Source organism: Miniopterus natalensis, chromosome 10 (genome assembly GCF_054644295.1).
Source record: "Miniopterus natalensis isolate mMinNat1 chromosome 10, mMinNat1.hap1, whole genome shotgun sequence".
Taxonomy (NCBI): domain Eukaryota; kingdom Metazoa; phylum Chordata; class Mammalia; order Chiroptera; family Miniopteridae; genus Miniopterus; species Miniopterus natalensis.
The window spans coordinates 58,720,325-58,748,277 of NC_142090.1; the positions used below are offsets into that span (position 1 = coordinate 58,720,325).

Genomic DNA, 27,953 nt, shown 5'->3' on the forward strand with positions numbered 1-27,953 from the left:
TTTAAGCCAGTAAGTTAACTACAACTGCGGAGAGAGGCATCCCAGAGGTTGGTTGGGATTGGTCAGCACTGCAATACAGCACTGCCTAACCTGTTAGCCTCATGTTCTAACCTCCTCCTAATTTTAGCCATACTGAAATAGTTTCCCAAATGCACCCTGTTCTTTCACACTCTGGGCTTTTTTGCATGCCGTTTTTTTTGCCTCACACTGCCTGTCCCCCTCCAGTTTGTTTGGTGTGTTCCTCCTACAGTTGGTTTGGATGTTACTTCCTCTGTGTCATCTTCTTTACCTATCTTCCTAGTCTTAGACATTTCTTCCTCCATTCTCAGCATGTGTACAAGCCTTTGCTTGTTGCACTCACCTTTCCCATTATTGTAAATACTTGATTACCCTTCTCTGTTCCCATAGTTCCTCATACAAACTTGCATTTGTTTCACATTTTTCGTGTTATTACATTTATTTATTTATTCTTCTGCCTCTTCCACTAAATTCAAAACCCTTCAGAATCAGGGAATCTTGTCTTTATTTTTAATTCCTCATTGTAGCACAGTGCTTTATTTAGCACATGGTAAAGGTGTGTTTACTGCATGAATTACGTGAAGATATAGAAGCTGGAAGCTGAAGAATTTATCTGATAGACTTTATTTTCTCTGGGAAATAAGAGGCAGGGTCCTCTGTTGAAATGTACTTGGGGTAGGAATGGGGTAGAAGACTTGATAAGGGTAGTAACCAACTAAAATAGCTTTCATGGGAAGTAGCTTTTATCCTTTGCGCACCTGTTTCTACAGTACCCTTTGTTTATTTGCTTTAGCAGTCTAGGCTCTCTCTTGCTTTTAAGTTGCTCAGTAATCTCGTCTGTCTCATCTATCTAGTGTATTTTTCCCATCCTTACCCAAATTAAACCCCTCTAAACAAGACCATTGTCTTCACTACTTATAGAATAGGTCATTCTTGCACAAATACTTACTGGTTCATCCTTATTGCCTTTCCTAATCATGGCCCAAAATAATTGAGGCATAAGTCAAATTTTACTTCCTTCATAATTACCCAGACCACATCTGTCTTTGTTCTCTGTCATTGCCCATATGGTCAAACTTTTAGTTTAGTACTTCTCTAATTAATTATTTCCCGAACTAGTTGATAAAGTCTGTGAGGACAGATATGTCATATTTTTGCTGAGCTTGTATTCTTATTTTCTGTTGTCACAATACTGGCCACATAGTAGGTGATTATTAAATATTTAATGAAAGGCTGAATACACACATACATCTGAAATATTGCTGCCTAGTTTTAATAGTTAAGGAAATAAGCTGAGATTTACCTGTTTTGTTATGTTTCTTCCTTTTGTATAAAGAGCAGTATACCATTTGTCAGTTACCAGATCACACATAGGTAATATCCAGAGATGAATAAAAGTTATATTATATGATAATATAAAATTTACTCTTTATGGGTTGAAATTTCCAAGACCAAGTCATATAAATATTGTTATGAGCTTTATACTAAGATTCTGTACAGTTCCTGTTTTTGTAGTAAAATGAATTTCTTCCTGGATATGAAAGAACATTATACTTAACTAATATAATTTCAGAGCTATGAAGGGAATGGGATATGAATCACTATGTCAGAAGAGAACATGGAATAACTTAGAAGGGAAAATTTTTATATCAGAATATCACAATTTTAGGTGATTTTGAAAAAAAACATTTTTAAAAGTTAAGTCGCTATAATATGGTTTTCCAGGTACTGGATCATATATTTGTGTCACTGCTTTTCTTCTGTTATTTTCAATAGGTTCAGGGAAAGCAGACCCATCCTGTGAAACTTGAGCATGTGGAGGGAAACCTACCAAAGGAGGAAACAGAGTTTTTATCAACGCATTCTCAGATGACTGGTTTACAACACATTGGTAAATTTTCATTATATACCACAGTGTGGTATTTTTATACCAAATATTCAATAATTTGACTTTTACTTAAAAATTTGAGACAACCTAGTGACCTTGGGCATTTCATTGTACTTCTCTGGTCTCAGTTTTCCCATCCTCAAAATGAAAGGTTTGGACTCGTCTCTTTGATCCCTTCCCAACTTGTTACATTCCATGATTCTAAACTGTTTTCAGTTAAAAGACATAAAAATGGTAGACTTAGGGGTATTGTAGTTATAAAAATAGAAACGATCTTGAATTACACTATTAATGTATTCTGGTTTTTACAGTCAAAATGAGTTTAAATTGAAACCTGAGCTATTAGTACTAAAATTCATTATTTTTTCCAAAAAGGAATGAATATTCTCTGCACACACAAACAAGTGATTCTGGTACTTCACTAAGAAACTTGTATTAAATGTATGTTTTCTTCTGTTTGTATATCTTAGATGTCAGTCATAAAAGCAAGTTATCTACTCTGCAAGATATCGAAAAAACTAAACTTGAAGGACAAGTCCAAGAATTAGAAAAACTCATATCTTCTTTGCAGCAGCAATTGAAAGAAACTGAAGAAAACTATGGAGCACAGATCCACTGTTTGCAGAAAAGGCTTCAAGCTATTAGTGAGTCCTCAGTTCAGCCAAGGTATCCATTTACTTATAGTTTCATTCAATAGTACTTGTAGCTTAGTAACAATCATAGTATGGTTGTTTTAAGAAAAAAAAATAAGCAAAGTTATTTGAAAGAGATGGGATGTAGCATTATCAAGAAATAAGAACAGGAGGTAATTGTCTTGAAATGTGTAAGATAAATATTAATGTAAACCAGACATTTTATTATAGGAATTTTACTTATACCTGTATTTTACAAAGATGCTGGTTGTTATTAATATGCTGAATTAAATGAGGCAGTGTGTATGTATTTGCTGTTTATTGTATGCAGTCTTTACTACTTTGATGTGGGGAATACACGAGTACCCTAAGATATGATAATTCCAGACATGGCTGGTCCCTGCCATCATCACGTCTCACCTGGATTATGGCAGCAGCCTATATACCTGCTTCTACCCTAACTTTTCCCCAGAGCCTGAACTCAACATGCTTCCAGAACTTTGCTTTTAAAATTTAAGACAGATAAGCTTATTCCAATGTTCTTGGGGTCCTACATGATGGTTCCCTATTACCTCTCTGATTTTATCTCCTATTGACTTGCCTGTCATTTACCATTCTCAAGGCAGTATGCTCCTGCTTTAGGGACTTCTCATTGCTCTTCCTTTGATTAGTGGACATTTGATCCTGTCAAAATGTCTTTGGAGACATTTGGTCCTTATCAAAAGATCCTTGATGTTTAAATCCTGCTCTTCTGCATGATTCAAACCCGGACCATCTACCTAACCCCTGTGCCATTACCAGCTAGACTACCAGGATGAGAACAGTCATTATTGGCAATACAGTCACAATACAATTATTGAACCAATAAAACATGATAGTATTTTTTATATATTGATCATGTAGACCAAAAGTATAAACATTATGGGATATTTGAACCCAGAGACATTTTCTAAGCATGGACGTTTTTAACAGGACCAAATATCAAGGACCATTATTCATGAACCAAATATGCTCATGGTTGTTTCTGATATGACCAAATGTCAAGGACCTTTTTGTGTGAACCAAACATCATAGTGGACATTTTGGACAGGAGCAAATGTACTGCAAGGGTTTCTTTTTACCTACAATGACCTTTCTCCAGATATTTGCATGCCCAACACCTTTGCCTCCATTGGATCTTTATTCAAATGTCATGTTTCCATGAGGCTAATTCTAATCACCCTGTTTAAGTTAAAATCACCCCTTAGAACTCTATATCCTAATTTTCTGCTTCATTTTTTCATATTACTTAATATTATATATATATATAAAACTACTTAATATATTACTTAATGTATTACTTAATCTTATATATTTTTTTAAAAACAAGTGTGTATGTGTGTGTGTGTGTGTATAGTTTTGTGGGAGTTTTTGAAGGTAGTTTGTTTTGCTTATTGTCTGTCTCCTGTGAAGGACTTTAAGTGTTAGAGGGACGGAGATTTTTGTCTATTTAAGTCACTGATATATACCAAACCTTATAATAATTCCCTATGCACAGTAGGTGTTCAATAAGTATTTGTTAAATGAATGAACAGTTAATTCATTTGGGAACTATACTATCGTCTTTAACTAGCTCTATAAAGTCCTCAGATATTTCATCTAACTCTGGTTGGCTCTGCTGTCCTAGGACTGATGTCTTTATAGGTACTAACCTCAAGACAATTTTTTTGGAGACAAAACAGTGAATGTCCACAATTTCTTGGAAGCAGTATGTTTCTCCTCTGATTCAGGACCTGTATGTAGGCTTTGGAATTGTTCACCAAGCATTGGCACAGCCTTATAAAGCTTCCATTTTATTTGAGATCAGTTGTCTCCAAACTTGACCATGGATTGGAAATTTAATTTAAATTTTGAATTTTATGTTGACATTTAATATTATTTTTTGAATATTTACAATTACAGACTCAATAGCCTTGAGATAAAGCCTGGACATTTGTATTTGTAACAAGGTAATTCTGATGCAGGCAGTCCATGAATTGCCACTTGGAAACCACTGCTTTAGGTTTCCTGATTTGAAAGAACATAGGTAGATAGCCAAAACTCTCTAATAACCAGCTATAGTATTTCTGGTAGCCTTTCTTTAATTAGTGATGCTTTCTATCCAAAGCATGAAGAAAGGAGAGTTTTCTGGAAATGTAGACTTCCTTTGCTTTTCCTGCATTTGAACTTTTGCCAGTTCACCATCCTCTCTTAGAGTTTCTCTAATACTTAGTGGAAATGTATTGAGAATACCTTTCAACTAAAATCACTAGTCCCACCACCACCCCCTAAAAGAGATTTTCTGACTGCCATGTTCACTTCTACTATCAGTAATGAGCCGAAATCATTTTTTGTAAATGTCACACATATTTGGACACAACCATAACATTTTTTGAATAAAGAGTGTGCCTGTTCTTCTAAGCTAGACTTGAACTAGTTTAAGAAAAATAATTGAGTCATTTATTCAACAAATACTTGGTTATGTCATATTAGATGCCTCTTAGGGATATAGCAGGGGTTTGAAGGACCTTGGGAGCAACAGTCGGACCTGCATTTGACCCCTGATTTGACTTTTTACTGCCAGTATGATATGGGGCAGATAATTTAAGCATCTCAATAATAACATTAATAATAATAATAACTACCCTTAAGATTGTGAGGGAAGAGCCTTGGCTAGATGCCATGGAAGAAGCTTTAGATGTATATAAAGTGGCCCTTTCCCTCAGGGAACTTCAATCTAATTGAAACAGTAATTATTCACAAAATAATTTTTAAAAAATAGTGATTGGGGAATGCAACATGGTGATACAACCAAAGTACTAGAATTTAAACCCATCTCTGTGTGGGATTTTTCACTGCCCATCCCTGTACACTTCTGTAGTATTGGAGTAGCTCCAGGAGAAAAGGAAATCAAGGGATGAATATGAGACATTGGGATGGAGTAATTTGGGAGCAAAGCAGAGGGGAAAGTCAAAGATGATTTTGTTGTTTTAGCTTAGAGAATATGGAGAATAATGGTGCATTAATACAGATAGAGAAATCAGGCTGGTGGGGAGAGCAGGACCTTCGCTGTAAGAGAGGAGCAGTGAATTCAGTTTTAGCCAGATGTTTTTTGAATTTGGGATAAATACTTTCAAATGCTATAAAGCTACAGAATGAAGTTAATGTGACTTAGTAGCACCCCTTTTTGGAATTTGGATCTTAATGGCTCTGTAAATAATCAGGAGGGTTTCTAGGCTATGACAAGAATTAAGACATGAATCCAAGAATTAGGATGGTGTACATAAGGAGCAATGAAGAAACAGAGACAAAACAGTGAGAAAGATAAGAAAACCAGGAAAGAGCAGAAAAGAAAGTGAAGAGAAATGAGTTTTTCCATTTGTTGAACATGAACATAGACCATGAATATAGAACATGAGTAGGTGATTTGCAGAAGAAGAAACTTACTTGGCCAGTAGCATTTGAAAGGACGTGTCGTCTTGAAAATAAAGATATACCTGTTCTAACAAAGTTTTAAGACTGTTAGAACTTCATGTTGCTGAAGTTTTGAGAAAATATTTAAATGATACTGTTAAGGAAATAAAATTAATGTAATTTTTTGGAGTATAGCATTATATTAAAATTTTAAATATTAAGCCTGACAGTTATTAAGATTTTATCATATAGAAGCATCCATAGATGTGTCTAAAGATTATATTTCTGAAGACCTATATTGTAGTATTATTTGTAGTAGTAAACATTTGGAAAAAATCAAATATCTTTCAGTAGGGGGTTAGTTAATGGGACGATGACAGCTTGTACCTGGCCATTTGGGAGTGGCAGAATAAAAGAAGAGACTCGGAGAAAGAAAGGAGGAGGTGAGCAGGAGGGGAGGGGGAATGGAGAAGGCAGCACGGGCGCACGCAGAAATGGGAGTGAGAAATTGTATTAGCTAAAAAGAAAATTTTCATTTTCCCCTTTAATTTTTTTACCCATAGTACCTAAATATTAATCTTACCTTATTATTATGACCCAAGTTAAGCATTTTAAGAATTTTTTTTAAACAAAATACCAAAAGATAACACAAATTTAAAATAAAAACATTTCAGAAGTGACTCTATAAATTAAGAGCCTTCCCTTTACTGCCACTGCTTCCCAGTTCCACAAGAGGTAATCATTGTTACTTTTCATGTGTATTCTTCCAGAGTTTTTTTGTTTTTGGTATAGATGTGTATAAATAATTTTTTAGTAAAAATGAGATTTTACAAACTTCGTTATTCAGTAATGTTATAGATAACTTTTTAAAAATGTTTGTACCTATGAGTAGCTCCATGTCATATTTGTAGTAGACTTTATAAAATGACATGAAATTCAGTTGGTGATGTTAAAATACTCTTTCATTCAAATATGTTACTTTAGTTTTAAGTGGGAAAATTAATCAAAAATACGATTTAAGTTACAGTATCTATTATTTTTGTTTCCCCTGACCCAGTACACATTCATGCATGCTTTAAATTTGGATTAACAGTAAAACTCACACCCAACTCTAATTATTTCACTCTCTTTTATTTATATTTAGCTTCTCCATTGATTCAATGGTAATTACTGAATCTGATGTACGGAAAACCATACACCCTGAAAGTTGTCTGAAACAGAACATCGATGGTACAACAGAGGTATTATATCTTTAAACTGTAATGTGCACTGCTTTTTTTCTTATAGTCATTTTTATGTCTGTGGTTTACTAATTATCCAATGAATAGTTACCGAGAAGTAAGCATAATAAATATGAGTATTAAAAGACCCAGAAGAATGAGGTTCCCCCCCCCAAATGTGATCCAGTTTAAACTTGTCTTGTTTTGTATTATATGGGCTGTGTAACAAATTAGTTTCAATGCCCTCAGCAGCAGCTTTTCTTCTCACCATGGCAAGTTGGACCAGACCATCTCTAGAATAATGTTTGTAATCTCCTGAACCCAAGATGCTAGGCTGGGACAATGGATGAGGCTTCTTTCAGCCCTGGCCATGTAATATATAAAAGCCCTCATCTTTTACAGTATATGCCATCTAGGTAAACCTCTCCTCAACATTGTGTATATTCCTGATTTATGGCTAGTTTTTTCAGAATTATAATTGTAAAACTCTGGTCTTAGTAGATTTTTAGTTCTTAAGTCCTACAGAAAATAAAGATCCTTGCCCTCTCTCATTCTGAATACAGAGGAGAGATGTTGGCTACATTTTTTATTCTCTCACACTCATCCCATATGGAGTATCTGTCTGAATGACATTCAGATAATTGGTAAATAAATAAATACTTTCATGCTAAAAATATGTTTACACTTTTTAAACAATTTATGGTTTTTCTATTTATAAAAATAATTTGTATTTATAGAAATTTGGATACTATTAGTAAGTACCAAGAAGAAAAGAAATGTGCTTATAATTTTATGAGCAAAGCTGGCCACTGTTAACATTACTTAAAATTAAATACACATCTTATTCATTATATTTAAGAAGTATCTTTATCCCACCTAGAACTATATGTTAGTAATTATAAATATGTAAATATTTTCTCACTTTGCATCTCTTAAATTCACAGTAGTAAGTATAATTATTTAGTAGAATTATACACTAGAATTATTCACTAGAATTATTGTTTTTAATTAAGATAGTAGAACTGAAATTTATTTATTAAAACTGTTCAGAAGTTTTCTAAGAAATAGTGATCTTTTGAAGATTTTTGAAAGTAGAAGTTTAAAAATAAGTTGTGTATAGCCCAGCCAGTGTTGCTCAGTGGTTAAACATTGAACCATGAACCAAGAGGTCACTGGTTCAATTCCCTGTCAGGGCACATGCCCGGGTTGTGGTCTCGATGCCCAGTAGGGGGCATGCAGGAGGCAGCTGATCGATGTTTCTCTCTCATTGATGTTTTCTCTCTCTGTACCTCTCCTTTTCTCTCTCTCTAAAATCAATAAAAAATATTTTTTTAATAAGTTGTGTATAATTAAAATTAGTATAAATATTTTGCTTTTTACTTTAGTTTTCTGGTGGTGATTTTGGAGTGGAACAAGAAACAAATATGGTTAAGCTGCTGGAAAAACAGTACCAAGAACGATTAGAAGAAGAAGTAGCTAAGGTAAGTTTATAGAAGATTATTGTAGTTTATACTCCCTTTGAGTCTTCAAAAAACCTAGGTTTTATTGATGGTAATGCACTTTATATTTTTTTGTTGTTTTATACCGGCTCGTCTTTAAATTGTCAGATACTAGTATCAACCACAGTTGCCTTTAAGTAGAACGTCATGCGAAGTTTTCTTTAAGAAAGGTATCCTTTTCTTGATGTGGAATAGTAATTAGAAACTTTTCAGAAAACCAAACAAGTTTTTATAAATGTGTTACCTTGTGAAAGAGTTGGCCCTCCTTAAAGGTGGGGAATATGGTAGGAAATGAGAAAGAAAGTGGTTCTTCTTTTGTATATTACCTTTGCCTACCTTCTCCCAGAGAAGTGACTGTAATGTTAATGACTACAGATACTCTTAGCTGCTGTGCCCAGAGCCATTCTTTTAAACTCTTGAATACCAAGTATATTACCTAGTCTACCATTATGGTCCCATTTCTTTTGTCTTTGTGTCCTCTTTAAAAATGCATGTACCAAAAAAAAATTTTAAAAAAATGCATGTACCTGATTGGGTTCTTATACCATAACAGTTGAATTCTGAGTTTGTCTGCTTATTTGTTACAATATTTCAACTGTTCCAATATAACAGTCCCTGTGGAGTTTATGTATTTTAAATGGGGTGGATTGACATAAATTAAATGAAGAGGTTAAGACCTAAGGAAATATATGGGCCATCAGGACTTATTCACTTCTGTATCTGAATTGAATGTTTAATTCCTGGAGATCAAACTAAAAAGTAAGGTACCATCACTTTTATATAGCTCTCCTTATCCAGTTCTTTAGAGAAATGTGGGTTTTCTCCAGCACTGAGCTCTTACATAAATTTCTCAAGTGGGATGTTATTACAGGGCATCATAGTACAGCAGTCCAGAGCATGAGGCTTGGTAAAGGATATACCATCTTTAAGTTCTTGTTCTAGTTTACTAAGGGAAGTTACCTGACGTCTCAGTCTCAGTCCCTCCAATGTTAAAGAGGAAAATAATAAGCATAATCATAATTCTTATATGGATTCAATGAACTAACACATATAAAGCACCTAGCAGATGATAAAGACTTATAAATATATTTTTTAAGTAGTCTTATTACAGTGATAATGGAGGTGATATAAATATGTTTTGTAAAGCTTCATTCAACCGAGCCTTTAACAGAACACCAAAGTGCAGGTCAGTGAAAACTGTTCCAAAGGCAACCAAGGCATTGTGGTCCAAGAAACGGCATTGATGGCCCAGCTTGATCCTACGGTAACATAGATTATTGGCATTACTCATTATTTTTATGTCAGAACTTTAAAGATAACATTTTATTGCTTTCTGACTTACCTTGTTTCTGCTGAGAAAGTCCTTGTCAGTTTAATTGTTCCCTCAAAGGTAATAAATATTTTTTCTCTGGAAACTTTAAGATCCATTTGTTTTTGGTGTTCTTTCTATTTGTCCTTCTATGACTTATTGGTCTTCTTGAATCTTAGCAGTGGTGTCTTCCATATTTTCAGCCTTTATCTCATGAAATCTTTCCTTTCCATTCTCTAATTTATCCTTTTGGAACTCTGACTAGATGTTGGTTGAACATTCTCACTCTGTCTTCATATCTCTTTGCTTCTCTTTTGTATTTTTAATCTTTTTCACTTTCCATGTTGCATTTTTCATATTGAGAGACAAAGAGAAAAGCAAATCAAGACAGGAAATTAAAGTAAAAGTTCAGGTCTTGACCACTAGTTTGAAAAGATTGAAGGTTTTTTATGTTATATGTATATACTATATTCTTAAAGTAAGTGAGAGAAAAGAAAATGTTATTAAGAAAATCATAGGGAAGAGAAAATACATTTGTAGTATTAATTGAAAAGAATCCACATATATAAGTAGACCTGCTCAATGCAAACCCTGTTGTTGAAAGTCAGCTGTGTTTTCTTAACTGTGATACTTCTCACTCCAGTAGAAAGCCTCACTCCTCAGGACAGTGTTTCTACTCCTTGGGCACTTAAGCTTCATACAGTGAATGAGCAAGGACACTCTCCACTCTCATGTTTGCTTGAAACTTCTAGTTTATTTTGTGGTATATTTGATCTCTAATATTTTGAGCACTTCTTACTTCAGAGTATCATATGTAAATATATGTCTGTTTTTTCTGCTTTACTAAGGTAACTTTCATAAAGCTGTTCCCTTGAAAGAAGCTTAAAGTGCTTTGTAAAGATCCATCTTATGAATCTTCCCACACAGAAATGGGGTAGAATGGGAACCTAGGATTCTTCCAATTATGAATAGAGAGATTATGCATCCAGGGGGTGGAAAATACCAAGAGGAATTTGCCTCCTTGGAGTACAACACTCCACCCCAGTTTCCAAGTATGCTACAAGCTTTTCCTTAGTCTAGACTGGAGATATTTATGAGTGGCTGAAACTTTAATCAAATGCCCCCTTAAAGACAGACTTCACCAAACTTGGATGACACTTTCAACTTCAAGATGATGTTCTCATGGGATATGTGGATGAGCACAGAAGCCAGGTTTCTGGTTCACAGAAAAACCTGAGTTCTGAATATAAAAATATTGTTCTAAGTTTGAATAAACATAAAAACTGGCATTTTTATTTAATGCAAAAGAAGCACAAATTTTTATTCCTTTTAGAGAATTTCACAAGTATTTTTGGTCAACAGTAACCCTCAGTAACAGAAATAGCAATGACTTAAATATTCTATTTATAAAAAGCAGCATTATAAAATGTCCTTAAAAGTCTGGGCTACTTTAGTGAGCTCTGAACTATTCAGAAATTTGGCTCACTGTCTAGGGACCAAAAAAAAAAATCAAACGCTAAAAAAATGGGACTTTTCCATTGTGCTACTTTCTGACCCAAATGCTTTCTGGGGAATTCTTTTCATTGTTTTATTATGATTTCTATGGAATTAGTGGGAAAACTCCGTGTTGTATAGAAACCCAAAGCTGCCTGCTCCAGAGTGCCTGCAATATTTGGGTTCTAGCCTAGAGTGGCCACCAGAGGGTAGTGTTGTCATTCACTAGCTGCTTCCTGCTTCTAGGTCCCTGTGGAGATTACCATTAGAGTACACACTGTTGTTATTTTTTTAGTTTTAAAGTGTTATTCCTCCTAGGCTCCCCACCCCTCAGCTGTTTCAAAGAAAGCTCAGAGAAGCATTAGCGAGCAAGGAGAGCAGACCTGGAAGAGTGTAAGGAGATCTGATGGAAGAATGCAGGTGGACATCTGGAATGAAACCTGTGGACACAGGGCAGCGAAGGCACCCCCTGGGTTGGGAGGGGTCCACAGCAGGGCTACACATGTCCGTAGCTAGCAGGAAAAACAGTTCTCTTCATTGGGGCACAAACATGAATTTGTTCCCATAAAAGACGGAGGGAAGACCAACTTTGGATGTTAGCAAACTAAACATTCCCAGCTAATACCTTCTGGGGCCAGATCTGTCCTTATTCTCAGTCCAGCACTATGACTGACTCTGGAAAGGCCCAGTCTATGAGGAGTGGAACATGGTCCTCACTGCTTAGGGAACTGGTACAAACACAGCCCTGAGCAGGGCCAGGGACACTGGAAACTGCTGAGTCCTGAGATGGCTCTGGGAACAGGGCAGAGGTTACAGATGGAGCCTTCTTACGGACAACTGAAAGAAATTATAAATACGATATACTGAGACATAGAAAGGGGGTTAAGTCATTAACGAGGGAAAATCAGGGGAGTATGTTGATGACATCATAATAAAAATAAAGAAGCTTAATAAAAATGGCAGCTCTTGGAGTCCAAGGGAAACAGAATTGGCAAGTTCCTACAACAGAAACTGGAGCTGTGCCCATCTCCAACACAGGCTGTGCATATGCTGATTTTCTTCTAAGTCTCCTGGTTTGTAGAATGTGCTGCCATAGCACCTATTTTATTTTAAGCACTTCTCCCAACAATCTAGCAAAGTAGGCATTGTCTTCATCTTACAGTGAAGAAACTGAAGGTCAGATGTTCAAAGTTCCATGGGGAATGAGATAAGTACAAGAGCTGGATGAAGCCCTGTGGCTCTAACACCAGGTCCCTTTGCTGTTCTCTGCTGGCTTCCCAAGAAAAACTGGATGAATGTGTACCCAGAGATGTGAGCATTTTTATAAATCTAACCCATTTTTGTTTACTTTATTCTTTAGGTCATTGTGTCAATGAGTGTAGCATTTGCTCAACAAACTGAACTATGTAGAATATCTGAAGAAAAAGAAGATGCTACATTGTTGAAAGAAGCACATGCGCTCTGTCAACAAGAACATCAACATTATTTAAATGAAACGAAATTACCACAGGGTCAGGTTGGTTTTCAGACTTTAGAGACAATGGACATGGAATGTAAAGAAGAATTTAAACCACTTAGTAAGGAGTTAGAAGATGGAAAGGAAATTCTGTTATCAAACAGTGATAATGTTGATGGTATAATGGAATCAAAGGACCATGAACTGACTATTTCAGAAGAACTATTCTCCAAAGATAAAACGTTTATAGCTAGAGACTCAGTAAGTATGCCTCCTTGAATATAAAAGCATATAAAATTGTGACTTCCTTCAATATACAAATATTAGCAGTGATGTCGCTTAGTAGAAAAGGAAAGTATGAAATCCAGTCTTACAATTCACATTATGAATGTGTTTTATACCTTGTAAGGTATATGAATAAGTGACTTAATATTATTAAAACAAATCTGGTTCATAATATTCTTATTTGTCTTAACACATTGTGCATCGTAAAATCTTGTTATACCTACATTAATTTTGTTTTGGTCAGTTCAAGATTAAATATACTACAATTTAACCATATGTATGAATGAAATGTTTACTTAATGTAATATAATACTATCACAAGAAAATAGTAACCTACTTAACAGTTTAAAGCATTCTAGTCTGTATATACTAATTCTTTTTCTTTACTTATTCATTAATGGAGAATCAATTCTGTGTCTATATCTCAACTGTGCCATTAACAAAATAATTTCTACCTCTTTTTAAATTATCTAAATTCAGATCTTTGATTGCTTTTTAGGATAGATTATGTCTGGTTAGTGGCATATTTAAATAAAATTGTCAACTCTATATAGTGCAAAAACCTATGAGGTGGTCATGAAAACCTCTTTAATTTACCAGCAGCTATTCAAGGCAGAATAAATCAGAATGATCCATTTAAGTAGTAGCTCTTCAGGAATTGAAATACGTGTAGAAATCCATTAAGGAGCTTGCTTTTTTTTTTTAAATTTATCTTTATTGTTGAAAGTATTACACATGTCCCCCTCTTTCCCCCCATTGATCCCCTCCACCCTGCATCTCCCCACCCCCAGGAGTTTACTTCTTATGAGTATGAGAAAGTGGAATATAAAATTTATTTCCAAATAAAGTTTATTGGCAATTGTTTCTTATCAAGCAGTTCTCTGTAGTACTGTGATTACCACTGCATAATATAAATTAAATAGGTAAAAATTCTCATGTTTTATAAATTTAATTTTAAAATATAAGTATTATTTCCTCATTATAAAAATTTCAAGAGGAAAAATGGAGTTTTAGCTTCTTTATTCTCTGTTAGAATTAGATTAAATCTAAAATAACCAATAAAGAGCTATTTTGCTTTTGGAGAATAAGTGATAAACTAACTTCACATTGATTAAGAATTATGACTAAGACAAATACCTTTTTAAAAAATTATTTATAATAGTTATATTAAAAATCAGATGCTTTGTAGAGTTAATTGCTTTCATATTTATTTATTTAAAATATTGATTCTGACAGTTTTCTACAAAAATGTATTATGGTTGAATTTTTTTTGACTTATAGGTCCATGATGGGATTTTGGTATCGAGCATGGATGCTTCGAGACAGCTAATGCTAAATGAAGAACAGTTGGAAGATATGAGGCAGGAACTTGTACGACAATACCAAGAACATCAGCAGGCAACAGAACTGCTAAGGCAGGCACACATGCGCCAAATGGAGAGACAGCGAGAAGACCAGGAGCAGCTACAAGAAGAGATTAAGAGACTGAATAGACAATTAGACCAGGTATGGGCCTTAGAGTTCCTTTTCCCCCAATTAAAATAATAGTATTCTTTATGTAACCTTTTTTTTAAAAAGTCAAAATCATTGCCAAAAATGTGAATAAATACAAATACTCACCATCAGAAATAGACTCCATCAGCACAGCAGCCTTAGGTCTTGTTAGGGAAACCTGACTCGTCAGAGAGCATGTGTCCCTGCCTTTTTTTTTTAATCCTCACCCAAGGATATTTTTTCTATTGCTTTTCAGAGAGTGGAAGGGAGAGAAAGAGAGAGATGTTGATGTGAGAGAGACATCGATCAGTTAGTTGCCTCCCGCACATGCCCTGCTCGGGATCGAGCCTGCAGCAGAGGTATGTGCCCTTGACTGGAACTGAACCTGAGACCCTTCAGTCTGTGGGCAGACGCTCCAGCCACTGAGCACACTGACCAGGGCTGCCCCTGCCATTTTATTTATCTTCCTTTGCAGGCACTGGAAAAGGGGCTGCAAGGTTTTTGTTTTTTTATTTGACCATACATGGCAAAACACTTAGGCGGTTTTTGAAAATTTTTGTGCTGAGGTGCAGTTAATACTCAGTTTTACCACATTTATTTATAGTTTTATGTGAGTCCACCAGTTAGCATCTCCAACCTGTCCTTAATCTATCTTTTAAATCATGAATGGAAATCTGAAGTAGTATGTTTCTGGATCTTTGTCCAGGGAAACATCTCTTCTCGATTTAAGAAACGCAAATTTACATAATGTTCCTATCCCTTTCTTGGCTAAATTTACGTACTCCCTGGTATTTGGGATCTGGATTCTTACAATTGCTTTATATAATATGCTCACAAAATCATTGCAGAAAAGCAAGAAATATTTATATAAAAGTTCTTATTAAAACATTTACTCAGTTTTGGAAACTTAAGAGGAGAAATAAGAAATAGAGAACTCTTGAAATATGTTCTTTCAGATACAAAATAATAGGAAATTGGGAGTTGACAAATCATTTGGAAAAATTAATTTTGCTTTTCTTCATTGCATTTTGTAAATTTAAACCTCTGAATTTTCAATGCAAAATTGGCATTTAAAATAATATTACTTGAGTTGCACAAATTCCTAAATTTTTAGGTTTAATTAGCTTTTGTTTGTTGTTGTTTTTTTGTTTTTTTCCAAATTTTGCATTGAACTTTATATATGCTTTTAACCCCTTATCATGGGATATGAATCATTGGTAGAACTAGGGTGTGTTGGTCCCAAGGGGTTAAAACAAATCTGCTTAATATTTCTGCCTTTATCTTCTATCGCAAACAATATTCTCTCATGACCTTTTTTCTTATTTAGAGATCCTCAATAGATAATGAAAACCTGGTTTCAGAGAGAGAGAGGGTGCTTTTAGAGGAGCTGGAAGCACTAAAGCAGCTGTCTCTAGCTGGAAGAGAGAAGCTGTGTTGTGAGCTGCGCAACAGCAGTACGCAAACACAGGTAGTATGGACCTTGACCCACCTAGGAGCAATGGATCAACAATGCAGTAGGAATTGTTTGTCTTTGTTGTTGGTGTGAAATGTGTTTTTTAAGGCATTGAACTTAAAATATTTGTAATTGCTTACATGTAAGGTAGGTGGAGTCAGGATGCCTTACATTCCGGTAATTTGAATCTGACATTGCTAAGTAGCAACTGTTTGTGTCACTATGGAGCAAACTAACAAACTTTATTATCGCACCATAGCATGTATTAGCCTGAACCCATTAAAATTTTTTCATCTTTAATCTAGAGTCTTTTATCTTTTTTTTGATAATGCTAATCTCTTGATAAAATATAGTTAAATATTATTTTATACAGTATTCTGCATGTAAAGGTTTCTGTTTCACTTTGTAACAATATAAAGGGACGACATGCTATTTCCAAGATGACAGGTTTTCTTTCTGTCTTGTCTTCTCTACCTTTACACATATTTACACAGGATGAAAATGAAAACCAAGGGGAAGTCGAGGAACAGACCATTAAAGAAAAGGAATTGGACAGAAAACTTGAAGATGTGCCTCCTGATGTTCTGTCCAGTGAAAGGTATACAGAGTATGTATTTTTTTCAACACAGAATGAATTAAAATAGTTGTTTCAGTGTTATAAACTTTATTTGTCCTTATTTTTATCTTGTATATTTCTTTTATTGGTACATTATATTTTGTATGTAAAGAGTAACAATTTTTGGTCATTTAAATGGACAAACAGGTATTTAAAAATCTGGTATATAATTTTTAACAGATACTGATCAAATATTTAATTCAGTAAATATTAAGGAATTATTTGGTGCTTGAACCTTTCTGGATTAATTTTATTTTGCTCATAAGGCATTTTTATACTGAAAAACAAAATTGTCCTTTTGGATTTATTCCTTCACTGGATGGACATGCATTCAATATAAGCTACCCGCTGGTTGGTTTGTGGTGAGAAAAAAAATTAAGTGTGATAGTCCACATGTAGCTTTCATGCATTTACTCTGTAACATGAGAACTTTTAATCCATATCTCAGTGTTACAGAGGAACAAATTAATGATCCCTTTCTTTAATTCTGTAGATGTTAGTATAAAAATGTAATATATAAATGAGAATAGTTATCCCACATTAATATTAAGGACTTTAAGCACAATATTTAAAAATTTGTTTTGTTCAAATGAAAAGTTTCTTTCATTTTAAATTAAAACTAATATCTACTAACTTAATTTCCTCCTTTTCCAATTTCTGTGATTGTCAACCCTCTGTGACCTCCTAACCTCCTTCCTCAGCTTGCATGGAGGAATTTGGCCCCTAAGGTTTTGGCTTCCCCATTGGATCATCAGTATGGAACACAGTCAGTATGGAACTCAAACAAGAAAGACAGTGTATGAAAATTAGAGCTACCTTGGCAATATAAAATAAACAAAATGTTTATTTTATAATTATAAAATAATTATTTATTTTGTAATTGAGATAAATTATTTTTTATCTCATATATTTTAAATTATGCATTGTTTAATTAGGAAATTTTGTAGTGAGTGCTGATATATTAGTATTCATATTTATTTCTTTTTACCATCATATTAGTTTTAATTATTTCTCTTATATAGAAATGTTTTTAAAATATTCTAGTCCTGGGATGTTTGGGGTTTGAACAAAATTTCAGGAGAAGTTAAAGAAAGAAAACCCTTGACTTACTCTACTGACTAAATTATTTAGAGCTTTATTTTTAATATCCTTGCTTATGTAAGCAGAGAACTTGATCTAGGTTCAAAAATAGAACTGCCTGTTCACTTGACAAATACTGAAGGAAAAAAAATCTGCATTTATTACCTTGTCTTAAAAATAGGCATGTCATGTGCCTGTGAAAACAGATATCCTTTAGCCTGATTGTTGGTGATCTTTCACAGTGTGAAACAGAGAGAAAGCTGTCTTAAGGGAGAGGACCTCTACCATGAAAGCCTTTTATTTTGTCTACCTGTATTAAACATAAAGTTTGCCACTGTAATACCTTTGTTGAATTAAGGTGTTATGATGAGAATTGTTTATTTAGAAGATTAATCAGATCATCTTCTGAATCACCATTTATGGAATTATATTTTTTGGCATGGAAAGATGTTTGTGTTAAGCAAAACAGAAAGTTTACAAAAAATAGTTTGTCCGGTATAATTCCATTAATATATATGTATATATGAGAGAGAGACAGAAAAAAAGTCTTAGAAGGATAGGCATTAAAATGTTAATAGTGATTATCGCTGAGTGCTGAGATATTTTAGTGGATGGTTAGCAGTATTTTCTAATTTTTTTTTTTAATAAGAATTTTAAAAAAGAGTAATACACCTTAATTTCATTTGATTGAAAATAGATTCCTTCTACTGGTTGAAATGAGGATGGTATATGTAATTTGAGAAATTTCTGTCTCTGGAGTAAATATAATGGCCTATGATATTCCCTCTGGTATTAACAGATAGTGAAATTGCACCTTTTTAAAAATAGGCCTCTGCCAGTTTTGTACTTTAACCATCTAGATCATCACCAGTAAGTTGTACAAGTACACATTTTTTTTCTGATGGAATTTTTATTTTATTTATTTATTTAAATTTTTCTGGTGAGGCATGTCGAACACAACAAACAAATCAATTCAGGAATTCTGGTAGAATTTTAGATTATATTTTAAAATATATTCTTTGACACAAATAAATGTTAAACATACATGAATAACCATGAATGGTACTACCAGTTCAATAACTTACATATGCTCGAGTTGGGTACTACCACACTTTTTAAAACTGAACTTTTGCATCTCAATTTTTTTTTAAATCTGGAAACTTTTAAATTTATAAAATAAAAAACAAAACAAAAAGCACTTCATTGTAGGTACTGTTGCATAATCTTTTAATAGAGAGGATCATATGATACTTTATTTTTCAAGTCAAATATTTTGTAGTGCTTTTTTGCGGGGGACATGAGCAAAGTGTTTGCTTTTAAAAAGATTTAACATTTTAATAAATGTTTCTTTATCTCTACAGGTATGCACTTCAGAAAGCTAATAACAGACTTCTCAAGATCCTCTTAGAAGTGGTAAAGACAACAGCAGCCGTTGAAGAGACAATTGGTCGTCATGTCCTTGGTATTCTAGATAGATCTAGTAGTAAAGGCCAGTCATCTGCCAGCCTGATTTGGAGGTCAGAAGCAGAGGCACCTATAAAGTCATGTGTCCATGAGAAACACACAGGAGGTACTACTTTTATATTCTCTTGAAACTTTCATCATCATCAATAAATATTGGAGTTCAAGGCACTTTGCTATGTATTGAAAATATAGAAAATATTAAAGTATTTTCCAACAAAAAGACCTCCAAACACAAATGCATTAGAGCCACTCTTCTCAAAACACCATAATTGTGTAGCATTTGCAAGTGGGTGTCTTGGAGTTGTCATTATATACACCAGGAACTGTGAGATATAGGCAGTATCTTGCAACCACCCAATAAATGAAGGAAAGATTAGAAATAAAGAGCTTTTAAGAATCAAACAGTTTCACATATCTGTTGAGATGATTAGAAGAACGTCTTTATAAGAAATCTAAGGTTTGAATTTCTCCTTGGACTATCCTCCATCATTTCTTCCTTTTGGAAAAGTGGTGCGAAATATGGCAGAACATGTGTAGATCCAGAAATTAGGTCCTGACATGACATAGCTGCCTTCCTAACTCTTTTCAGCTATGTGGGCTGGGCTCTTTGAGTTTCTTACTTTCTTTTTGCTGACCTCCAGTGTCTCCTGTTTTTTTAATTCCTTGTTTCTTACTGTAGAGGGAATCAGGACATCAAAAGGGGAGAACGTTTTTGAAAGATGGAGAAAAATAGAGTCTGGCTCTTGTATCAGATCAAACCCACATGTCACTATCATTCCACACCTAAGCACTTCTTCCCTGTTGCAGGCTGACATTCTAAAAATGCCAGTTTATGCAGTTTTTGAGAGCATTCTGTTAAAGTTTCATGTTGAGAAATGAGAAAAATTATCCATGTCACTTACAGAAGGTTTGCCTAATTACAAGTTGGCCAGTTGCATGTTTCTAAGTGCAGGAAAAAACTTGATTTGGAACTTTAAGTAAAATTAATTTAAAACATCTCAGTTGAGGTCAAAGATAATTTTTAAAACTGCTTTTAGTAAAATAAGACCTTAAATAATACTGTATTTTAAAACTTCTTTCAAATTCATTCTTCTCAAACTTTGTTAGAAGTATTTTTCAAACTAATTTTAACTCTTAGTTACTCTCTCAATCAAGGGCTATTTTATTTCTGCAAATGAATCTTGATGTATATAAAAGAATTAGGTAATATTTTCTTGGTTTCATTGTAAGAGTGTTTATCAAATTATGCGGTTTTAGAAAGTTCTTGTGCCAGTTTAGAAAGTTATTTCATAAACTAGTTTTACTTAACCATGAGGGCGGAGGAGGGGGGCGGATTAAGACCTAAGCTAAACCATACTCAAAAGATACTCTGAGGAAAGTTCTATAAAGTACAAAAATATTTTATGCCGTTTTTGTTAGCAGTTCTTTTTAGAACTTTATCAAAGTGGTTGCTGAAGTGCTCAGCAAACAATATATATTAAAAGACAGCGAATTCACTTCCAGAGCAGTGTTCTCATAGTTATAAGAAGAAATAAATTGGTAATTTAATGCAAGCACAAAGGATTATGTTTATGTTCATTTTCTATGAGAAAGCAGACCTGCAAGGACACCTGATCTATTTTCTTGCATGGTTACATCTAAATCCCCCATTATAGATTAAATATGTTTGTGTCCTATTTTAAGATATCCAATAATACAGTAGTTTTTCAGTTATAAGTGGTCTTATCAGTTCAATTCTACAAACATTTATTAAGCAATTTCTCTATGGTCTCTGCTTTATAGTAATTCACAGTCTAGTGAAGTAGGCACTGAAATCCCAATTCAAGGCAAGATAAACTCATATTACTTGATACTCTACTTAAAACCACTTTATGTGCACTTGATTAAGCCTTTTAAAAATTTAATTAACTGTTAACTGATTCTGAAAAAATAATATTAAGATATAAGAGGAAAAATTAAATCCGCAGTTAGGAAATATAGTGTATGCAATATTATAGCAGAGATAACATGCTGGGTCCTTTTTCTTTAAGGATTTTTATCTGTTTTCTAAAGGTGGGAATTTTAAGGGAGGTCTTAGGAGAGGATCTCAATAGAATATTCATCAGCCTTCCAGGTGTTTCCTTTAATATGCTGATGCATCAAAATGAGCATATAGAGGGGTCATGCTCATCCTCTGGTCAGTTTCACCTTCAAAGAATGTCACCACAGAAGGACTGAAGCAGGGCTGCCCTAGCACAGTCTAGAATGTGTAAGATAAGACCTTGTGATTTATTATATGGCTTTAAATTGTTCATCCAGTTTGTTCAGCTATCTGTCTCAGTTTCCCCATTCCACTTGCCAAGGAATTTTATTAGCTTCTTACTGACCTGCCTCAAAGGAAGTATTGAATTAATAAAATTTGTAATTTAGCACCTTGAATTTTCTCATAAACTTTGAAGAAAATATTGGCTTTATAATATTGACACAGTTTCACATGTAAGAATTATTTCTGACATTCCTTCATATTTTTAATGGGTGCATTATTTATTAAAAAACTAAAATGAACTTTTGAAATATTTCTTTTGTCTTATTTAATATAACAGAAAAAGTTCATTCTTAATCTGATTATGAGGCAACTTCTGCTTTTCTGTTTTTATATATGACTGTGTTGTAGGTAGCACTTGTGATCTATTTTCAGCCTTCATGTCTGAACTTGTTTAGATTTTTAACATGTATGGACTTGTTAACTCTAAAAAAACAAATAATTGATTCATTAATGTTTGCTTCCTCATAGTTTATGAAATTGAAGGGACATTTTGAGCCCATGTGAAATCACTTGAACTTGAGTGAATATTAGACTAGTGTTGAAAGAAAATTTCTTTGAGGCTTACACCCTGACGGGGGTTCACCGGTAGAATGCATACTCTCCCTTAGGGAGCCAAGGACTAAATCTCATTTGCTGCCACTTCCTTTTGAAGCAGTGTGATGTTATAGAAAGGATGCTGGATTCTTAATTAGAAGGCCCTTGATTTTTGTTCCAGCTCACTGACCTAGAGCAAATCTCTTAGTCTCGGGGCTCCAGTTGAGTTTTTCCATCTGTCAGGTTTGAGAGTCCCACTAGTGTCAGTGGTTTCTAGTTGGAGCTGTAGAGATCTTCTGAAGGCCATTGGGGCAGAGGAATGCTCTATCGCCCGTCCTGCTTTATCCTGAGGATCTTATTATCTGTATGGAATGAACATTGTATAATCCATAGAGTAAATAACTAAGGGACTTCTGAATAACCATTATCTGCTATTTTTAAGACACAGATGAGTGGTTCACCAATCTGAAATCATGAATCTATACACCAAACTGACCATTCTGAGATTTCTATTGGCATGTTATGAAATTGGATGTATATTATTCTCTGATTTCCCCCCAAAACTAATTATTAGAAATAAAGTATAAGTATGATGTCTTTCTCACTTGTTTATTTCATGGGAATAAACAAAAAGTTTTATTTCTTCTTTGGAACATATTCATATTATTATTTTTTATTTATACCTTCAAATGTTATTAATAAAATACATTAAGATAGTTGACATCTTTATTTTTTCTAGGTACTTTAGTATCTACTTTGTTTATTTGACATTTTTGAAAATTGACATTCTGTGGCCTTTTATAAGCAATTTTGTTTTATATATACTCTGTATTTTGTGCTTGAGATTTGCTCCTTGTAACACACAGTATCTTCAGTCTTTTTCTCACCGATTTTTTTTCCTCTGTACACCACCCCCTTAAAAAAGAAAAGGTGCTCATGGGTTTTCCTAAACTTTGCTTTTCCCTCTCAAGGTAAACCTCCACAGACTTGACAGGAGAGTAGACTGGCTCTTCCCTCCCGCAGCATTGTTTTCTGTTTCTGCGGTACCAAAGCTGCGGTCTCAAAGGAGGTCAAATCCAGTAGCATCTTCTCAGTCCTTGTCCTATTTGACTTTCTGGACAAGTAACATTGAAATCTCTACCTTTTTGAAGCACTCTTGTCTCCTGGAATCTCTTTCCTATCTCTCTCTGATTTTTCCATACAGGTTCTTTGGTCAGCTTATGACATACAGAGGCCGCAGCTTTAGTTGTCCGCCTTTCAGTAAATACTGCTTCGAAAACAGACATACCCATTTCCAAGATTTTGACTCTCACCTTTCTACAAATGACTCCCAAATCTCTATAGACCCAAATTTCCAAAAGTTGACTTCTCCTCTACATAGCCCATTAACACTTCAGACTAATTATTTTTTGTGCTTTCACTGTATACTTTCTCCTGACTCTTCTGTCATCCAAGAATCATGTGAGCTGGAAACCCAGAGTCATCTTTTACTTCTTTCTTCCTCCCTTTCTTACACATTGTCTTCTTCAACCTGTGCCCAGTCTTCATCTTTTTTTAAATTTATTTTTATTGTTGACAGAATTACAGCTGTCCCCTATTTTCCTTCCTTTGTCCTGCTCTCCCTGGTCCCCACCCCACTACCTACATCTTATTTCATGTCTTCAACACTTCTCGTCTGGGTGATTGAAATAGCCTCTAATCAACCTCTTCTTCCCAACCCGTCTTTGCATTGCTACAGTTTGCTTCCTGATTCCCAGGTTGGATATTATCTTCCTGCTCAAAAAAAATATTTACCTCCCCATTATGAATAGCAAGAACCCAGTTTCTTATGAAATTTAAGATCATTCACAACTTACATCCAGCTTACTCTTCAGCTACCCTCTTTCAGCTGTTTCCCTTACCTCATCCTCACTTCTCCACGTACTCTCACCCCATAAAGCCTTGACTATCCATATATCAGATTATTCTCTTTCCTCAGATTTGTACCATTCTCTGTATCCATTAGTAAGAAAAGTCACTAGAATGCATTTAATTCCTCAGGTAAAGTAGCTATACAACATAAATATTTTTTGTATTTTTAAACACCTATTGTAAACCATTAGTATTTCTTGCTTCCATAGCTTCTTCAAAAATATCATTTATTTTCAAGAGTACTTTGATTTAGTAACTTTATAGTATATGTTGTAATGTACTTTATCTAAATTAATTTTGAATGACAGGATCATTTGAGCTTATGAATATATATAAAATATCCCTATTAAGACATTCCATTTTGAATATTTGGAATAGCATAAGTAAATACCAGTCTAGTTGTTGTCTCTTTTTTAACTTTGAGAATAAAAATACAAAGTCAAAATTATATTAACTGTTACTCCAAGAATTAGATAAAGCTGTGTAATAGCAAACACTTAAAATCGTTTTCTAGAATGCAGTTCTGCACTTTTTAGCCAGTGACTTATACAGACGAGGTGCTTAATGAATACTGAATTGTGCTGAATTCAGATCTGAAACTGCATCTGATATTGTTAGTACACGAGTTTAAGATAACTCAGTGTGGCACAAGCTACATTAACATGACTTTTGTTTATTCCACATACTTTGAAATTTAAAGTTTCCCATGCTTTTAATTTTTTAACTTTGTACAGTTAATGATAAGAAATATGTATTACCTGTGATAAAAGAATAGGTAATTTATCTTCAGGAAATTTCATTGTTGAGTTGTAGCATTGTTGCCACAGAAAGTGTATTCCCTGGCAGTGATGAATAACTTGTGCTTTTATTTCAGTTTAAACACTTCCAAAGCTTATCTTCTGCCCAAGTAAACTCAATTTTCTTTATATGAGAAATAAGAATAGTGTATATACGTAAGTCCATAGCTAAATTGGAACTGCTCATTAGTCTGATTTCTCCCCAGTTTATCGCTTATCAAAGTAGCAAGCTGCAAAATTACCTTAGTCCCTTTTACTGCCCCGCCGGAGTAGGTGATGCTGCCCAGTGTGGTGCTCAGAAATCAGAGGGTCTACTCCAGACAAAATCAAGCACTTCTGTCCTTCCATCCGTCTGGAACATCCCATTGCATGATGTTTTTCCTTTCATTTGGGTGTTTATGTGTTTATTTTCTTATTATACTGTATGTAAACTCCCTGAAACTGGATCCGGCTCTTGTCACTTATGTATCTTAATACTTTAGTAAACCCTGCATGGTAGGCACTTAGTAAATACCTAGTGAAGGTTGTTTTAAAGTTTTTATCAAAGAAAGAAGTGATAATCCAAATACTGATTTCTGCAAAGCCCTATTGGCATAGCATTATCCTTTTCATTTTTACCTACTTGCTTATCAAATAATAATATATTCTGTATTTGTCTGTTTTATTTTGTCGCATTGTTGTTAAAAGACTTTTGTAGCTTCAATGATATGAACTGTTATTTTGTAACCTTTTTTTTTTAACTACAGTTATTAATTATTATTGATTTATGCCTTTAAAATACTGTTATTCTGGTTACAGATGAGTCTATACCATCTTATTCTGGAAGTGATATGCCAAGAAATGACAGTAGCATGTGGTCAAAAGTAACTGAGGAAGGAACAGAGTTGTCGCAGAGGCTCATGAGGAGTGGTTTTGCTGGAACTGAAATTGATCCTGAAAATGAAGAACTTCTGCTGAATATTAGCTCTCGACTGCAAGCAGCAGTTGAAAAACTACTAGAAGCCATAAGTGAAACCAGTAGTCAGGTAATCAGTCTCCTTATATTGCTGATTTGGACTGAATTTGAAGTAGTTTTTCTTTTAAGCCAGGGAACAACTAAATGTTTTCTCTCTACAGTTCCACAGAAATTTAGTTAGGCTCCCCCTTAATAATTGGTTGTCTCGCCCTGGCCAGCGTCATTCAGTTGGCTGAGCATTTTCAGATTGGGGTGTGTGCAGAAGGCAACTGATCAGTGTTTCTCTCTCACATCTGTGTTTCTCTCTCCCTCTCTCTTTTTCTCTCCCTATAAGGAAAAAAAAACTTTAAAAATAATAATAATAATTGGTTGTCTTTGTGACAGCAATCATTGGTATCAGTAGTTGTCTTTTCAGGTGGTAAAATGTTATGTGCTGATGGATTCTTCTGGTTCTAAAACTGAATGTTGTTTTAATTTTCAGATTTTCTAGACTCTTTGGTATTACTTTTTTTTTTTTATATACCAAAAGAGATTTTAACTTCATCCTTATATGAAATATTCTAGTAAAATATGTGTAATTTATTTGAAGGAATAGTGTAAGTTATCCCGAAAACAAACTATAACATTACTATTACAACATGATAACAAATCAAACCTACAATTTCTTCACATGGTTTTAACATCCTTTCACAAATATGAATAGATTATTTCACTTAAGACTCTCTTGTTAGGAAATTAGAGTGTGGGACAGTTTCTACATTAAAGTAATATTTTTATAGAAAATTTTAAAGCAAGATATTTATAACTTAAATTGCCATTTTCTCTGTCTATAAAATTTTTATACCATGTATGATAATTGTCTCTTAAGTTACTCTGTGCAGAATTTTAAAAATTATTTGCTATTAAAATGAAGAAAATTTATATGTTTATTTTAAATGTTGAACTGAGCCCTGGCCAGTGTGGCTAACTGGTTGGAGCATTAGCTCTGTACCAAAATGTCCTGGGTTCGATTCCTGGTCAGGGCCCCTCCCCAGGTTGCGGGTTTTATCCCCGGTTTGGGGCACATGAGTGAGACAACCGATTGATGTTTCTGTCACATCGATGTTTCTCTCTCTCTCCCTTCCTCTCAAAAAAAAAATCTATAAAAACTTATTTTTAAAAAAATAATAAAGTAATAAACTAGTAAGCATTTTCTTTACTATCAGGGCATCTGCCTTATAGGCTGATTTCATAATATCTATTATAATAGTATTTTATGTTATGTTTTTGACTTGACAAGTGATATGCCCAGTGGTATGTCCAAATCTGTATAATAGTACATTTATTATGATGGACTTTACTTCTCTTTTGCCCAGCCAGGCTACTATAAAATTGGGCTTATATTCAGCCTATTGTGGTTTCCTACTGTTTGGGATAGCTTTTATTACAATATGAGGAAAAATGCTTAGAGACAACCCTTAAGGTAAATCTCTTTAACATGCTCTTTATTCAGTAGTCTTCTGTGGTTCTGCAGAAAGTTTTCTTTGAGAGTGTGGTTTTAGAGTCTAGATTCTTGGGTCAGGTGGAAATAGAAATCAGTCTGTTCTGTAGGAATAGTCCTTCAGCAATTAAAAGTTTTCAGAATCCAGAGATACTATTTAGAGCCACAGGAGATTATTTACCAAGATATTACTAAGGCCTTGGAAGAAATTAATGAATAAAGAATTTATTCCCACAGAGTGATTTTCATTGTAGGCAACTCTCATGAGTTTATTAATTATCATTTTTAAGAATAATGGGTCCTAAGCTACATGTGTCTATATTTTCTCAAAAAAAGAGACTTTTCCTGAGGATGAAGCAGTAGTATAAGTTAGGATTTTGTTTTTTCATTTTTGTATTGAAACAGTTTGCCATTAGCGTTGCCCCAGTGTGCTTATTATACACATTGTTTGGAGTATTGTATCCAGGGTTCACTCTCATTAGAGTAATAAGTAAATAAAAGTCCAAAGGAGAGCAACAGAAGTCTTTTACAATTTGATAGAAATAGTTATGGAAAAAAGGTTAAATAGCTTGACATTGTACAAATAAAACTGTTTAGTTTGGGAAACATAATTCTATACCTCAAATTAAGC

General features: G+C 34.1%; 1 protein-coding gene across 3 annotated transcripts in view; it reads left to right on the forward strand.

Moving 5' to 3' along the window:
* The window catches only part of AKAP9 (A-kinase anchoring protein 9), a 137,219-nt gene that overhangs the window by 52,389 nt on the left and 56,877 nt on the right, over positions 1 to 27,953 (forward strand). The window contains exons 13-23 of one of the 3 annotated variants that reach the window (XM_087821151.1): positions 1,795 to 1,909; positions 2,377 to 2,572; positions 7,115 to 7,211; positions 8,576 to 8,671; positions 12,853 to 13,209; positions 14,515 to 14,739; positions 16,055 to 16,195; positions 16,675 to 16,778; positions 17,498 to 17,593; positions 19,238 to 19,446; positions 25,686 to 25,912. In XM_087821151.1, the coding sequence (XP_087677277.1) occupies positions 1,795 to 1,909; positions 2,377 to 2,572; positions 7,115 to 7,211; positions 8,576 to 8,671; positions 12,853 to 13,209; positions 14,515 to 14,739; positions 16,055 to 16,195; positions 16,675 to 16,778; positions 17,498 to 17,593; positions 19,238 to 19,446; positions 25,686 to 25,912 (1,863 nt within the window). Of the gene's footprint in view, positions 1 to 1,794; positions 1,910 to 2,376; positions 2,573 to 7,114; positions 7,212 to 8,575; positions 8,672 to 12,852; positions 13,210 to 14,514; positions 14,740 to 16,054; positions 16,196 to 16,674; positions 16,788 to 17,497; positions 17,594 to 19,237; positions 19,447 to 25,685; positions 25,913 to 27,953 lie in introns of all 3 variants that reach the window. The other 2 variants (XM_087821149.1, XM_087821150.1) reach the window with 2 other exon arrangements.